The sequence below is a fragment of the Phyllobates terribilis genome, unplaced genomic scaffold, assembly GCF_046119375.1.
Source record: "Phyllobates terribilis strain yellow unplaced genomic scaffold, ASM4611937v1 Scaffold_7__3_contigs__length_470593459, whole genome shotgun sequence".
NCBI classification, from domain to species: domain Eukaryota; kingdom Metazoa; phylum Chordata; class Amphibia; order Anura; family Dendrobatidae; genus Phyllobates; species Phyllobates terribilis.
In genome coordinates, this window is record NW_027362767.1 from 324,162,695 (window position 1) to 324,180,175 (window position 17,481).

The 17,481-nt window shown below is 41.9% G+C and overlaps 1 protein-coding gene across 2 annotated transcripts; it reads right to left on the reverse strand.

Annotated features, from left to right (window-relative positions):
- Positions 1-278: 278 nt before the first annotated feature.
- Positions 279-15,524, reverse strand: COMMD5 (COMM domain containing 5). Of its 2 annotated transcripts, XM_073641186.1 has the most exons (7): positions 15,309-15,524; positions 12,695-12,855; positions 12,010-12,038; positions 11,348-11,398; positions 10,569-10,664; positions 7,979-8,054; positions 279-2,975 (listed from the first exon to the last, which is right to left on the reverse strand). In XM_073641186.1, exons 1-7 carry the CDS (start codon positions 15,463-15,465, stop codon positions 2,874-2,876), a joined length of 672 nt encoding a protein of 223 aa, XP_073497287.1. In that variant the 5' UTR covers positions 15,466-15,524; the 3' UTR covers positions 279-2,873. The 2 variants fall into 2 exon arrangements, with proteins under 2 accessions (XP_073497287.1, XP_073497288.1); XM_073641187.1 differs by lacking the exon at positions 10,569-10,664.
- Positions 15,525-17,481: the final 1,957 nt, after the last annotated feature.

The window sequence follows — 17,481 nt, forward strand, 5'->3', positions numbered from 1 at the left end:
GTCCTTCCGCTGCTACCGGCCGGGAGATGAGCGCCTGGCGCCGGTCATCTCCCGGCTGCATCGCCGCTGAGCTCCGTCCCGCAGATTAGCCGCTAACGGCCGCCATCTTTTTTCAGCCGCTGCCGGACCAATGAGCGACGCGGGATTTCCAGGACAGATATAGATATAGATATATAGATATATATATATATATATATATATATATATATATATATATATATATATATATACACACACATATTTTCATAGCGTCAAAATATCTGACACAGATTTCAAGGTTTGTGACAAATTTCAGATATTTTTATAAAGAAATGAAAAACATATCAACCTAAATTTTCCAGAACATAAAGTACAATATGTAGCAAAAAAAACCTCTCAGAATCACTGGTATATACGGAAGCATTAAAGAGTTATCATCACATAAAGTGACACTGACGAGAAATGAAAAATCTGGCCTGATGTGAAATGCCAAAAATAGCTGTGGTGGAAAAGGGTTAAATAGTCAAATTCATAAATCTGAATTGTGGTTAATTTGCATAGCGTACAATACCCCCTTTTACATCCACTTCTCAAGAGCACCGAGTGGCGTAAATTAGCATATAGTCACACATTTTTGCATAAATATGGCATGCGACAAAAAGGCAACTTTTTAATGCCAGAAAAAAAAAAAAAGGATAAATTCTCCCCATTCTGCCCCAGAGAACCTGTTTGGTTGACAACCTATAGTGACCTTCATTTAGAAGACAATATACAGAATACACATGGAAGATTTGTTGCTGAAATTGGAATTGAAAAATCAGTTTCACTCATGTAAATGAGGAGGTTTCTGCAGCATGAACATGGATTTCCCATAATTTTGATAATCTCAGAAATTTCTGCAACAAATGTTCTAAATATAAATAATCCTAAAGGATTTGACCAACCAAGGTTATTTTCCAGTCCTTCGGGGGCATATAAATTTGCATTACTATGAAGAGTCTCGTTCCCATCGGAGCTCTGTGTAATGGCTCATTCACGTGGGTATATTCCAGCTTTGTGCATGAAGTATATATTTAGTGGCAAATGCTCCTGGGACGTCAGGAAAGCCTTTGTTTGACTGAGGGGCCGCACTAAACATATGCCGCAGCACAGAGCAGTAATACGACTCTGCACATGCGCGAGGATTGCCAGAGTTCTGCTGACATCCTATTACAGAACTAGGAAGCGCAATGAGGGCTCATCAACTTGAAGTCAAGTGTATCGGTCAGTCCCATTGCCCCAGGAGTATAAGCTCCATCCCCCTGTCATGCAGCCTGCCCCTTATGAATATTTGTGAAAGAAAGGCTAGAACAAAAGAGCAAGCAGAATTCGAGCATAGTTCTGTAATAAGATGCAAACAGTGTAATGAGTCTGTATGTGAAACTTATTTCTTCCTAAATATATTAAAAGCGAAAAGTTGAAATATAGGAACCGCAGCATCCCAGCCACAAAGACCATGGAAAGTTACAGAGCAGCTGCTAAGGCTCAGTGCCGAAAAGTCTGCCGACTCCAAACCTCATATGGCATCAACGTCAGCACAAAAACTGTGAGAAGGCAGCTTTATGATACAAGTTTCCATGGCTTAGCAGCTGCAAGCCTTACACCACCAAGCACAATGCCAAGCGTTGGATGGAGTGATGTAAAACAGTACTGGATTCTGGAGCAGTAGAAACATGTTCTGAGTGAGGAGTGATGAATCGCGCTTATCCATCTGGCATCTGATGGGACGATCCAGACAATACCTTCCTAACTGCATTGTGCCAATTATAGATTTGGGGGAGGAGGGATAATACTATGGGGTTGTTTTTCAGGGGTCAACCTCAGCTCTTTAGTTCCAATAAGGGCTGTGGGGTCGGAGTCCATTTTGGTAGAGTCGGAATCAGTATAAAATGGACCAACTCCGACTCCTAAAATATATAATAAATTGGGTACAGTAATTGAATGCAGTTTGTGGGGAATATTTTGGGAAAGTTATGAAATGTCCTATAAATGTGTCCTATTCCTGATCTAAGGGTCTAGACTTTTAGCTGAGATGAATCTGTGCTACAGTAAATTTATCACTTAAACATGAGCCATGTATGAGGGAGTCGGACTCGTGGTCATGGACATTGAGGAGTCGGGGGTTTAGCTTACAGACTCCACAGCCCTGGTAATGTGGCCCCACATAAAATACCTGTGGGTAAATGATTGCTCTGTCAGTGGCCACCTTCCCTCAACTGCTTCATAGTCAGCATTGTTTAGCTCAACTGAAGCAGCACATTACACTGACCGAGGAAACTTGTCCAAGGGTAGAGTTTACACCATCCGATTTGCGATGTTAAATGACCACCGATCAGCTACTTGGTTGCGGATTGGCGGTCAGTTTACCATATTACTTATGCGTACAGAACGGATAGTTAGTAAATAGATTGTTTTGTCTGAATGAGCTGCCATCATTCTCGGCAGCACATGTCCTCTTTACACAGGAAGATGTGCAGACGAGAACGAAGATTTTAAGAAAGTTTAAAGGGACTGTCAGCACAGAATGACTGTTCCAACAAGTACAGGCAGTCAGTGCTTCACGGCGGGGGCAATCATTTATATACACCTTCCATCGATCTCCACCCTTCTCTGCCCTATGAAGCCACAGCGAAGATGGTATAGAGATTGAGAGAAAACAAGAACACTACAGCGGATAGACGCCGTCAGGGACTGCTTGCTGAGAGAGATTGCACATGAGATGGAGAATTATGTAATCCTTTCTTTGCTTCCGTAGGAAATCAATCTATCAAACATAGGCCTAAAACCAGCCAGAGACCTGGGTGGTCACACAGAGGCTGAAATGGCGCAGATGGTCATTGGCAGTTCACAAGTGGTCAGTCCTGGATCTTTAGAATGTTCTTCCTCTCAAGATCATTCATTTCTTTCAAGAGCAGAGCAACGTTGTACCGCAGCTCCTGGAATTTAGCAACTGGAACCTGGAAAATGACAAATGTGAAATTAATTACTTGCAAATTGTGAGTTCTTTTTATTCTGTGCACAGGAGGCAGTGACAATCTGGACTGTGAAATGTGCAGGGACATTGGCTGCTTTTGGAATCAAACATTTCAATTATGCCGTGTGTGTTTTATTTTGTTAATGAGACGATCCAAACATTTGTTAGTTTTTCAGATGAGGAATTATTATTACAATATCCCATAGACCCAGCTAGTAGTTTACTAGCATTACATAATGGATGATTTGTCTTGGTGAATTCATTGTGTAGTTGGTTGGATCACTGCAAATTTACTCCAGTAAATAAATGTCTCTTTCGTGTAATACAAATGTGTGTCTTTTAACTAATACCTTGCAAAATGGGCAAACATACTGATAAATGGCAGGTTAAATCCAATTCCCAGATAAATGCAAAAAATGCACAATGATATATAATGGAGCATGCACGGATACTGATCATTCATAAGGGGGTACGCGGGTGGCTGTTTATTATTATAATCGCACACAAATAAGACTTTTATAAGGAGTCAGTGACTCGGTTATGTGTAGTGTACAATGGTGGCTTACAGTGACACCAAAACTATTAGATCAGCCGGTGACTGTACCCCACAAAATACTGACACCCTATTCCAACCCAACATCGCAAGGCCAGTCCACACCCTGCAGAAATGATAAACCATGAGGTGTAAGTTGCTATTTTGGATAAAATATACGATTGTCACCTGCACTATGGCTTCAGTACCATGCTGGGATTGGTGCTAACCTGACATTGAATCATTAAAGTCGGACATAACACCAGAGCACTGTCCTGTTTGTGACCTGATTTTAATGTAAATGTAATAAAATTGCCAAGATTTTACCAGAGAAGCCAGCATTTTTTTTCTGGTATATTGGATTCATTTGCCCAGGCCGAGGGGCTAGCTGGATCTCCGACACCTATGTGATGGTGGATGCCTACAATGGTGAGCTCATCCAGTTTTCTGCATACACATTAGATGGCTGTCAGCCGAACAATGGTTTAGCTGATCAATCGGCCGACGGCCATCTCAGCTAGCTCTCCCATATACAAGAGCGCTGATTTGGCTGAGAACTCCCATGTTCTCTATGAGAATGCCTCCAACAACTTATCCCTAAGAGAACAGTGCGATCGGCAGTCCAAAACTGGACATTCCCTATCAACATATTCCCCAACCATCAGTTGTCCTGGGACCCCATACACAGTAGACTGTCAGCTGAACCAGTCAATATCATCGGGTTCAGCCAACATTAGTCTAACATGTATGGGAGCATGTATAGGCATGTAGGTCATAGGAAGTTGAATAAAAATGATACTTTGATATATGCGATCCCATGTCTTATTCCAGAGAAATCCATGTATTTCTTATATGTAGATGAGATGTTCCAGACTATGGGCCGGACACTGATCTCTGCCCCCCCCCCCCCCCCCCCAGATCATTATAAATGAAACGACATGTTACCAGTGTGATGTGTAATGGCCGCTCTCTGCTCTCCTGATCTCACTGCAGAGCTGTGTGTGATTATACCTGACACGTGTGCAGGCTCCTCTCAGCTTCAGCCTCCAGCTCACAGGCAGACACTGTTGCAATACAGCAGAGCTGTGAGAGCTGCAGCAAATGTGTTTGTAAGAAGACAAAGTTCAGTTCTCCTGTTGTGTTAGTCACATGTCTCACACTGATAACTCCACCTTCTATTTATAATAATCTCTGGAGGCAGATTCTCATGCAGATCAGTGTCCGGCCAATAGTAATGAACAGCTCATTAACATATCAGAAAAGCATACAGTACAGACCAAAAGTTTGGACACACCTTCTCATTTAAAGATTTTTCTGTATTTTCATGACTTTGAAAATTGTACATTCACACTGAAGGCATCAAAACTATGAATTAACACATGTGGAATTATATACTTAACAAAAAAGTGTGAAACAGCTGAAAATATGTCTTATATTCTAGGTTCTTCAAAGTAGCCACCTTTTGCTTTGATGACTGCTTTGCACACTCTTGGCATTCTCTTGATGAGCTTCAAGAGGTAGTCACCGGAAATGGTTTTCACTCCACAGGTGTGCCCTGTCAGGTTTAATAAGTGGGATTTCTTGCCTTATAAATGGGGTTGGGACCATCAGTTGTGTTGTGCAGAAGTCTGGTGGATACACAGCTGATAGTCCTACTGAATAGACTGTTAGAATTTGTACTATGGCAAGAAAAAAGCAGCTAAGTAAAGAAAAACGAGTGGCCATCATTACTTTAAGAAATGAAGGTCAGTCAGTGCGAAAAATTGGGCAAACTTTGAAAGTGTCTCCAAGTGCTGTTGCAAAAACCATCAAGCGCTAAAAACAAACTGGCTCAAATGAGGACCTCCCCAGGAAAGGAAGACCAAGAGTCACCTCTGCTTCTGAGGATAAGTTTATCCGAGTCACCAGCATCAGAAATTGCAGCTTAACAGCAGCTCAGATTAGAGACCAGGTCAATGCCACACAGAGTTCTAGCAGCAGACACATCTCTACAACAACTGTTAAGAGGAGACTTTGTGCAGCAGGCCTTCATGGTAAAATAGCTGCTAGGAAACCACTGCTAAGGACAGGCAACAAGCAGAAGAGACTTGTTTGGGCTAAAGAACACAAGGAATGGACATTAGACCAGTGGAAATCTGTGCTTTGGTCTGATGAGTCCAAATTTAAGATCTTTGGTTCCAACCACCGTGTCTTTGTGCGACGCAGAAAAGGTGAACGGATGGACTCTACATGGCTGGTTCCCACCGTGAAGCATGGAGGAGGAGGTGTGATGGTGTGGGGGTGCTTTGCTTGTGACACTGTTGGGGATTTATTCAAATTGAAGGCATACTGAACCAGCATGTCTACCACAGCATCTTGCAGCGGCATGCTATTCCATCCGGTTTGCGTTTAGTTGGACCATCATTTATTTTTCAACAGGACAATGACCCCAAACACACCTCCAGGCTGTGTAAGGGCTATTTGCCCAAGAAAGAGAGTGATGGGGTGCTATGCCAGATGACCTGGCCTCCACAGTCACCAGACCTGAACCCAATCGAGATGGTCCGCAGAGTGAAGGCAAAAGGGCCAACAAGTGCTAAGCATCTCTGGGAACTTCTTCAAGATTGTTGGAAGACCATTTCCAGTGACTACCTCTTGAAGCTCATCAAGAGAATGCCAAGAGTGTGCAAAGCAGTCATCAAAGCAAAAGGTGGCTACTTTGAAGAACCTAGAATATAAGACATATTTTCAGTAGTTTCACACTTTTTTGTTAAGTATATAATTCCACGTGTGTTAATTCATAGTTTTGATGCCTTCAGTGTGAATGTACAATTTTCATAGTCATGAAAATGCAGAAAAATCTTTAAATGAGAAGGTGTGTCCAAACTTTTGGTCTGTACTGTAGGTTTTATGAAAGTCTCCCCTCTTCACTTAGTTTATTTTTGCAATGTGTATAACCTTTTAATGGATTAACAATAAAATCATGATTTTATCTCCAATTGGATCTGGAAGCTGGATCTTTTTTATTCCCTTGAACTTGCAAACGCTGGGCATTGGCATGTCCTGGTGCTTTCTCACTATTCGGAACAAACGGTGATCTGGTGTTTTTTCCTTATACTTTGAGCTGTCGGTGATTGACAGCAGCATCCATATGATTAAACAGCAGTGATCAGAGCTAGCACCACTCTCCGCTGTTCGGTGCAGCTCCTGAGCCCGCTTCACACATGCTGACCGCAGTGCGGACGTACAGTTACGTCTACTTGCACTATGGGGCTAAAGGGGTTATCTGGCCTAGTAATAGTGATAATCTATACCCAGGAAAATTAGCTTAGACAGATCCCAGATATAACCACTTAACGAAGCTGCGGATCACAACTCCATACAATGTGTAGCGGCTGCTGTGCGTGGTGCAGATAAGCTCCTATCCGTACACTTGGATCAGCATGCTGCCACAGTGTTAGTCACATTATAGTGTGAGATCACAGAGTAAGGCGATGTTCACATCTGTTCTCAGGAATTCTGCTTGCCTGTTTTATTCTAGGAACAGACAAACAGAAATCAAGTCCAAAATGGATCGGATACCTAACACTAATGGAAGCAGAAGGATCCCCACCTTATGGGCTACATCTGTTACGTCATTAGGTTTTATATTAATAGGCGTTCAGGTATATATCTGTTTTTATAACGGGAAAAAAAATGCAGCATGTAGAATGTATTTTTTTTCCGTTAAAAAAACTGACGCATAATAGAAAACAGATGGATCCCATAACAATCAATAGGACCCTCTGCTTCCATTTACATCAGTTATGCAACAGCTCCGTTGTAGGCATAAATTCTGTTTCGTTATTGAAGCACAGAGAATATCAGGACTCATTTGTGAACCTCGCCAATTACTTAACTTCCTCATCAGGATCAGGTTTGGCTGACTTTAGCAATTCTACAAAACTAATTTACTAACAGCATCTATGACTAGTGGGAAGCAGCCAATAATGTCCACGGTAAGTATATCCAGTCATCTTAATTAAAGTACTACTCCACAGTTTTGCATTTATTTCCCTTATCCATTAGTGATCAGTAATGTGTGCACAGGGCATGCATTAAAATACTTACCCATCGTGGCTGCCTCCTGTTTGCAGCGCTGTTCCGGTACGCTCATGCATCATGTGACCACAGTGCTGATTTGCCGGCTCACACAGTGGACTGTTGACTTCTCTCTTAATGTAAGCCCATGTGAACGTCATTCTGAGAAAGTGAGTTCTGGTCCACAAAGAAGGTTTTTTGTGGAGGAGGTCACAACAGTGGTCAGACGATGCAGGAGAGTACTGGAGCAGCCCTGGAAACGGCAGAAGACAACGATGGGTAAATATTTTAAAGTATACAGTGAACAAGGATTACTGATAGCTAACAGATAGGAAATTAAAAATGCTGAAGTGGTGCTTTAACGGGGAAAAAAAACAACAAATATAAAAACTTACTTCAAAACGATGGGACTCTCCATTGGAGAGCTTCATCTGCATTAGAATGGATGGCTGCAGCGCCCGGGAGAGTGAGCTGAGAATAGAAGATTTTTAACATTATTGTAAAACCAGTTCAAATAGTGACTGGGAAAAGAACAAAACCACAAACAGCCGTATTCTACCAAGAACACATTTACAGAATTTATAAAAAAAAAAAAAAGAAAAAAAAAAAAAAAGAAAAAGGGTCCCATATAGTCATTTCACAGTGACATACAGGAAAAATGGACTGACTGCAACTTGTATTAAACCATAGATCAGACGATGCCAGAATTAATGATAATCCCTCCGATTGACACTAAATGTAAAATGCAATCGCCAATGGCGGACCGCTGATTGTGGTTTGGTCCCATATGTTATCACTTCATTAGACTGCGTTCTTTTAACAACTTTATATAGTCTGACTTTTGGGTCGGACAGAAAACTGCTGCAACCGACAGATTCTTGTCTGTGAACCCTTCACATAATCTATTATTATCAGAGAATATGGCAGGATTTCATCCATCTTACCTGGTTTTCACAATTTGAAGCATTTGAAGAGTTTGCCAGTATTAAAAGATATGTAGAAATTTTGGGTAATTTTCACTTAAATGCTTGTATTTTGGACTAAAAATTATTGTTTCAATAAAAATGTTAAAAGGAACCTGAAAGCTTCCCCATGTCCTAATGATCGGCCCCACGTCTTTATACTTCTTGCAACAAGCCTGTTTCATTAATTTCCATAAAAATGTTTATTTAATTGCTCCAGGAATATGCAAATCAGCAAGTGATTAGTTGCTGGGGAGATTTCTTTGCCTGGACTAATTGTCCCACTAGTCATGTTCTCATACTCTGGTGGGTGCGTGTTACAAGATTTGCAATAGTGGTGTCACTGCCGGCTCTTTGCAAAACCTATGTCTCCCTGACAATGCACAGTAGGCCGGGTCATCAGGGCACTGTGCCTGCCCAGATAGGCAGTGGTGAGGCAGGAGCCACCAGCTGTCAGCACCAGGTCTGCAAATCTCATAGCTGGCTGTGTCCTGCAACACCAGTGCCTCCTTGGGCATGCCAGGTTCCCTTTAACCCAGGAAAAAAATTCTAAAGTGCAGTAAAATTGGGGGGAATAACTTTTTTTTTTTTTAATGTGTCGCCATTTTCCGAGACGTGTAAAGTTTTTATTTTTCGGGTTGATGGCGCTTTGTGAAGGCTTATCTTTTGCGGGGTGAGACAACGTTTTTCTTACTAGATGTGTTTTTTTGGTCACTTCTTACAGCATTTTTTGCAGTAGTGTAGCAACCAAAAAAAACCTACAATTTGAGTTTTTAATTTTTCTTTTTACGGTGTTTAGCGATACCATATATATGTATGGATTCATTATTTTTATATTTTGATAGATTGAACTTTTATGAACTCAGTTATACCATATTTATTTTTTTACTCTATTTTTTTATGGGGGAAAGTGAAGGCGATTCAAACTTTGCTTTTTTTTTATCCTTTTTAAAACTTTCTCTTTTACTTTTTACTGTATTTATTAGTCTACTTATGGGACTTGAACCTGCGGTTGTCTGAGGCTATATACTCTAATACCACAGTATTGTTGCATATAGTAAAATTCATGATCTCATTTGAAGCACGGCCACAGGCCATGATGACCGGCACGGAGGACTTCAACAGATCCCTGGCTGTCATAGCTATCCATTGACGCCCTCTGGCCGTATCATGGGTACGCCGACGGGCGCATAGAATGAAGCGCCCCCATGCCATCGCACTGTTAATGCTGCTGTCAAAGTTTGACAGCGCCATTTATCAGCACAACATTCACGAGCTCCGCTCCACCTGCACCTATTAGAGGCAGGACCTAGCTGCGTGTCAGAGCCCTTACCTGCCGGGTATACACCTGCTACCGACTTGCGCCATACATGTACGGTGGATGTCGGTAAGGGGTTAAACTATTTGGCCTCTACAGTATCTATGTTTCACTGTACACAACATACTGCAGAATGAGTTGTACATCTTTGATAAGTGTGCAGAAACACAGTGTGAACCGAACTTTATACTGAAGTTCTCTATGTGGTGGTAAGACCACAACAATGGAGATTAACTAGGATGTGGTCATAAATCAAAAGAAAGATAAAAAGTTATGAACCCTGCTATCAGAATGAACTCACTGACAGATTCACAGTTAAATCATTCTAAAGCCCGATATGTAGTGAAACATAGAGAAGTCAAAAGGTTCAAAAATTGTAATGAAACTTAAGAAAACAAAACAAAATTTACTCCCAAAGGTGTCTTAATCCTTCTACATTCAACTTTAGCAATAAAATATATTAAAGTGGTTGTCCAGGATTAGAAAATACTATAGAAATTTTCTTCCAGAAACAGCAGCACACTCATCCAAGGGTTACATCTAAAGTCAATACTTTCTGGAAGAAAACAGCCAGGCTTTCCTAACCCTGGACAACTTCTTTATATTCTGTCAGCAGTAATTATGCTGAAAATTCAATCCCAGCAACGATGTTGTCAGCTATTCTTCTAAATAAAGGCGTCACATATTAATACAGTGCATGGCTACCTGGTGGAAATGGCAACATCCACTCTCCATCTCATATCCTCCAGGGTCGGCAATCTAATACTTTGTTTCAAAGCAGCGTCTTCAAGAACTGGCCGCCTGCAGGAAGATTGGATGAGCATTAGAAATAAAGGCAGCCTGTATTCTGCTAATGACCCGAGCTGGCCGCCTGCAGGAAGATTGGATGAGCATTAGAAATAAAGGCAGCCTGTATTCTGCTAATGACCCGAGCTGGCCGCCTGCAGGAAGATTGGATGAGCATTAGAAATAAAGGCAGCCTGTATTCTGCTAATGACCCGTGCTGGCCGCCTGCAGGAAGATTGGATGAGCATTAGAAATAAAGGCAGCCTGTATTCTGCTAATGACCCGTGCTGGCCGCCTGCAGGAAGATTGGATGAGCATTAGAAATAAAGGCAGCCTGTATTCTGCTAATGACCCGAGCTGGCCGCCTGCAGGAAGATTGGATGAGCATTAGAAATAAAGGCAGCCTGTATTCTGCTAATGACCCGTGCTGGCCACCTGCAGGAAGATTGGATGAGCATTAGAAATAAAGGCAGCCTGAATTCTGCTAATGACCCGAGCTGGACCAGTGTCCTCGGCTATTAGCAGATTGCTCATTCCTGAAAAGGGTGCAGCGAGAATAAGGGTCTTATATTTGCTATAAATGCAGAGATCCAACCCTTGTATAAAATGAAGCTGTTTAATTATTAGTAATTACCAGGTAGACAGGTTTAGAATGATAAAAAAAAACCTGCCTCTGATCACTATGTGGTGATGCTCACCTGTTTCCATACACAATATTAGCAAAGTCCTCTATAAAATCATCTGGGATCCTAAAGGGAGAAAGAACAGTTTAGTATCTAATATTATAAGAGCTTGGTAACAGGAATGTCATTTTGTTTTAATACTGTTCTTAGCAAGACGGGGAGAATCCCATGTCAAAATTCCTCTCTAGCAAGCCATAAAATGTCACTTTTAAATGCTAAATCTAAAATGCATACGGGGTATTGATAAAATAATGTCCCTAATCTGCCTACAATTTATTGACTTTAAGGATAACTATCTATATTCATTCAGTTCATGGCACCCCACGGTGTCATCACTAACTAGCAGAAGAAGACATACAATTAAAGCACGTCTCACCCAACATGTTTCACCCAATGTGCAGCGTCATCAGGGTATCAGACTATGGCATCAGCATTATTGACTTGCTGATCATGCCATTTATTAATATGCACTAAATCGGCTCATACTATGGGTGCATTCAAGTCATTCTCCCTGACTGTACAGCCAAAAAGGCTGATCACACTCCCTAGCAGCATCCATGAATGTGAGCTTGTGTGGCCGTCCAGCAGGTGCGCTATCACCCACTTACTTCTTTCAATTCGATCCATTATGACAGATTCACCCTGATTCATAATATCCACCGCACAGGGATTCTCACCTGAGCTCTTTCAAGTCTTCTTTAAATACCTATAAATGAGACATGACGCAGAGATTAGTACCATTTCTTACATGTGGCCTCCTGACTCCTGTTCATTAGGTGTATGTATCATGGCTGGCACATAAGACTGTTCACATTACATTTGAGCTCTACATTTGCTGGAAATGCTTTTCATCAAACACATCAAATGCACCTATTGGGATCCAATCACCCAAGTAAGGCCAAAAATGGTCTCCATTGGTCTGGTATATGTTATCATACACCCTTTTTAACGCAAAGGAAATAGATATAAGCAAACAAATTAGAAAAGCCTTGGAGCAGAAGCCAGGTCCGTATTCTGTGTCCGGCATCTGCAATCCTCTTGATCAGGTCAGGTAGGTGCCAGTAGGTTGGAGGAGGCTGGTAAGGCTTCCATCCAGCGGCCACAGACTACTGACCTGACTGCTGCACCAAAATCCTGTGAATCGATTAGTTCATCTCTAAAAGAAAAGCACTGTCAATTATGCCTTTCTGAGAGGCATCCAGGGCAGTGTATGTATTGTTTTCTTTTACAATGGCAGTCACTTGTCACTTTGGGCCCATTAATGACATACACCGGAGCCTCCTATTGGGGATATATGTTGGGCATTACTGTTACGTACATCTGATGGAAGGCATGGTGTGAACAGAACCCGTCTCCCCTCACCTCCTGTTTAAGGGTTGATGCTGAGGCTCTGAATGCCACGCGTAGGACAGTGTATGAGCCAGAGATGAGAAAGCTGAGCTGTTCTTCGGATACAGAGGTCGTTTCCTGGATCGCCTTCACAGATTCGGAGCAGTCTTTACCCTCAAGGGCGCCCACCACAGCTAGAATCGAAAAAAGGACCATCAATTAGATGCCCAGTCCTCTGTGCCACTATTAACAAGCTGGTAAAGAAACCATTCCAGAGATAGACGTATACAAGAATCTGGGACTATAGGGCTGGGAGGCGAGTATTGCCAATGATGCAGTCTACAAAGCACCAAACTCAAAAAGTCACAAGGAACTTTTCTTTGTGTCTTTTTTGTGGAATATTTGTGTTCGAATCCATATTATCAGGACAAGCAGCAGAAAGGACAGCAAATGATGCCGTTAAAAAAAAAAAAAAAAAAAAATATATATATATATATATATATATATATATATATTCGCCCGATTCAACAAGGCAACCAGATGACTTTATAAGGCAAATGGAGAACGAGCGGAGGCAAAACTACAAGCTACAGTAAAAGACGACATCCATTTTCAAGAGGATTATTGTTCTGATATCAGTCATGGTAAATAATGGTGCTCTAAAAATAAGTAATAGTAGTAATGTGACGTTAGTCTGAGTCTCCCCTGACTGCAGTAATTGCCATCTGCACAGTGTAAGTCCCATGGCGCAGCTGCATGTGTCCACTTCTCCTTTTACATTGGGGAGACACAGGACCCTCTGTTGTTTGGTGCGGTCCCAGTGGTTGAACCAGCAGTAATCAGAATGGGAGGAATAAAACTAAGCAACAGTACATGTGAAAAAGACTTGGGTATACTAATAGATCACAGACTGCACATGAGTCAACAGTGTGATGCAGCAGCAAAAAAGGCAATCACAATTCTGGAATGTATTAAGAGAAGCATACAGTCTAGATCACGTGAAGTAATTATTCCCCTCTACTCCTCCTTGGTCAGATCTCATCTGGAATACTGTGTCCAGTTCTGGGCACAACATTTTATAAAAGAAATTGAAAAACTGGAGCAAGTTCAGAGAAGAGCGACCAGAATGGTGAGCGGACTGCAAACCATCTCCTACGAAGAACGGTCAAAGGATCTGGGAATGTTTAGCTTGCAAAAAAGAAGACTGAGAGGAGACTTAATAGCCGTCTACAAATATCTGAAGGGCTGTCACATTGTAGAAGGATCATCTTTATTCTCATTTGCACATGGAAACACGAGAAGCAATGGGATGAAACTGAAAGGAAGAAGATACAGATTAAATATTAAAAAAAGCTTTTCGACAGTGAGGGTGATCAATGAGTGGAACAGGCGGCCACAGAGGTGGTGAGTTCTCCTTCAATGGAAGTCTTCATACAGAGGCTGGACAGACATCTGTCTGAGATGGTTTAGTGCAGGGCTCGACAAACCCAGGCGCCTGGTCGCCAGTGGAGCCTAGAAAATGTTGCCTGGTGCTTGAGGAGTTGAGAAGAAAAAAAAATACTCTCAATCCAATCCCACCTCCTGCACGGAGTCATCCAATCGGAGGAAGCAGGGACAGTATCGCTCAGGCCGCCTTCTCCACTTTGCTCCGCCCCCCCTTATGCTCTGTGACTGGACAGGGAGAGTTGGGTTACGGGGGAAGGATCGCTGTGGCTGGGGGCCCGTTCTCATCTCCCGCTACCTGTGTAAGTACATACAAAGGCCGTGCTCCCCGGGGAGACGCCGTGTGTGAGGGGGTCTATATGTACAGTTTGTAAACAAAAAAACGGAACAGGCATTTTTTTTGTTAAATTAAAAACCAAGTTTGCTTAAAAAAAAATTCTGGCTCCTAAATTTTTTGGCTGGCTCCTAGATTCTGAACAACTTTGTCGACCCCTGGTTTAGTGACTTTAGTGGGGTTGGACACGATGACCCTGCAGGTCCCCTCCAAACCTAAAATTCTATGATTCTAATCTAGCAGTGACTTCCTATCTTGTGAGTTGGTAATAACTTGTTGGAATACCCCTTTAAGCTTGTAGGAGGCCAAAATGACTGTTCAGTCAGGGAACTGGATAATCACCTTAAAGGGAAGCTGTCAGGATGTTGTTACATATGGGGGTAGTGGCATGGCTGTCAGGTTATAGTCCAATGTAAAAAATATATGTATTTTTTGTAGAGATCTGATGCGTTCTACATTAAAGATCTAGTGTAGAAGCCGCATGTAAATCAGACTGGCAATGCACTGGATGAATATATATGTACTGCTTCTTCCAAGTGCTTTCACACGCCCCCAGTGCACTTGCAGGCTGATTTGCATGTGGCTTCTACACTAGATTTCTCATGATTGACACATCGGATCTCTACAGAAAAAAAGATTTCATTGTTATTGCTGGACAAGAACCTACGCAGCCAACACCACCTCCCCTATATGTACTGGCAGGTTCCCTACAGACGGCAGCGTCGGTCAGCTCTGAGGAACATCTGCTGGAGCGCCCCTTTAATAAAGGTCTGAGAAAAGTAATGCTGCTTATCACACAGCGCCATCATCATCCTCATCCCTCAGAGGCATCAATATGAAGCAGTGACCTGAGGAGGCGGCGGGGCTCACCCTTCAGAATCCGCCGAAACACATCCTTGTCCAGGTCCTTCACGTGTCTGGCCATGCCCTCCACCTCCGGCGGGATCCGGACCCCCAGGAAGCTGGTCCGGTCATTACTGGACACCGAGGAGGCTGAATACGGATGAACGGTCCTGGCCGACGTCATCTTCTTCCCTGATCTCTCTCCCGTCACGTGACAGGTTAGGCTGTGTCACATGACAGACGTACAACGCGTCACGTGACATGAAACAGAGTACATAAGGGCGCTCCTCAGCGTTATAATCGTCAACGCCATCTGGCGGCCAACTGGATTACTTACTGCACGTGGTATTACTCTGCAGACGTTATAACGCCACACAGGGCTGTAATAATCCGTGATAACGAGCAGGAGTCTTCTTTACCAGTCTGGTGGTGACTTTTGAACAAAATAAACACTATTTTTTTCTGTGTTCTGTGCAAACAAAATATAGGTCACAGTAATTTTAGTAAAGATTATAAATATATATATATTCCATTTCATACACAATAATATTCATACGCTGCAAATGAAGTTATAAATGCCTTCCATCCTTAGAGGGGTATTCTGGTTACACAGGGTATGTGATAGTATCCAGACTAGAGGGGTCTGAGCTGTAAGACCACCGCCGATCACCACAACAGGCCACTTTTGCTGTACTCCCATTTCCGCCGCTCCCATAGGGAATGAATGGAGCTATGGCGGTGGAGGAAACAGGACGGACTCTGCGGTGCCCATTCCCAGAGTCAGTGGGGTCCTAGGGGTCAGACCTCCAGCAATCAGTAAGGGATCCATTATAAGCCTAGAGGTTAAAGGGGTTCCCTCTGTAAGGGCCGCATAGAGTAGTGACAGGCACTCTGACTTTAGAGATCTGTCATTTAAAGGGATTGGCCCACATTCACATGTTAATACATATCTAGAGGATTGGTGGAAAAGGTCTTTGTTTAGTGTCACAGTATTAGATAATTGCAATGTGTCTGGAAATATCGGATGCCATACTGTGTCTTTTTGTTGCATCTGATTTTTTTTGCGCATCCATAGACTTGAATGGTGGAGTTTCATCCAATTTACACATTTTTTCATATGCAGATTCAATCAGTGAAAAAAAAAACCTCGCTGATCTGCCCTGCCTGGTTGAATAACACTGGACCAAGTGCTGTCCATTTTTTTCCACGGACAGCTCTCGGACTGAAAATACAGTCATGTGAAAGAGCCCTTATTCTGCATTTAAAGCAAATCTGGTGTTTTCATTTTTTTTTTAACATTAATTATCAAGCTGGATAAATAAATAGATTTTTTATAGTTTGAGGTTTTATGAATGCGGCAATATTTATTTTTTAAAAATCTTTGCTTTACCAAATGGAAAAAGCTTTTTTAAAAATATATTTTTTTAAACTCTTCAACCCATTCATGACTTCATGACCTTGCCATTTTCTGTTCTTGGGCTTTTGTCCCCCCCCTTGTTCCAAGAGCCATAACATTTTATTTTTCTGTCCCCATAGCCATATGAGTGCTTTTTTTTTTTTGCAAGATGAGTTATAATTTTGAATGACATCATTCATTTTATCATGTAAAGCACTGGAGAGCAGGAAAAAAAATCCAAGTGCCTTGAAATTGCAAAAAAAAAGTGCAATTCCACAATAGTTTTTTTGTTTTTATATTTACCATGTTCACTATATGGTAAAACTGACCAGGCAATATGATTCCCCAGGTCAGTATGAGTACGCAGATACCGAACATGCATAGTTTTTTTTTTCTTGTGTGGTGAAAAAAATTCAGAAATTTGTAAGAAACAAAAATATTGCTTATGTCGCCATTTTCCGAGACTCATAACATTCTCATTTTCTGGGATCTGGGGCTGGGTGAGGGCTTATTTCTTGTGCGCCGAGCTGACATTTTAATTTCTATAACTTTGGGGCAGATATGATGTATTTCATTAGAATGTTGCGGTGGCCAAAAAACCTTAATTCTGGCATTTTGCTTTTTTTTCATTATGCTGTTTACCGATTGGCAAAATGGAGGTGATTGGAAGTTTTGTGTTTTTTTTTTCATATTTTAAAAACTTTTTTTAAACTTTTGACTTTGTTTAATAGTCCTTTTTTAGGAGACTTGAAGCTGTGATCATCTGTGCTATACATAGCAGAGCTTTCAGCCCTGCTATGTATA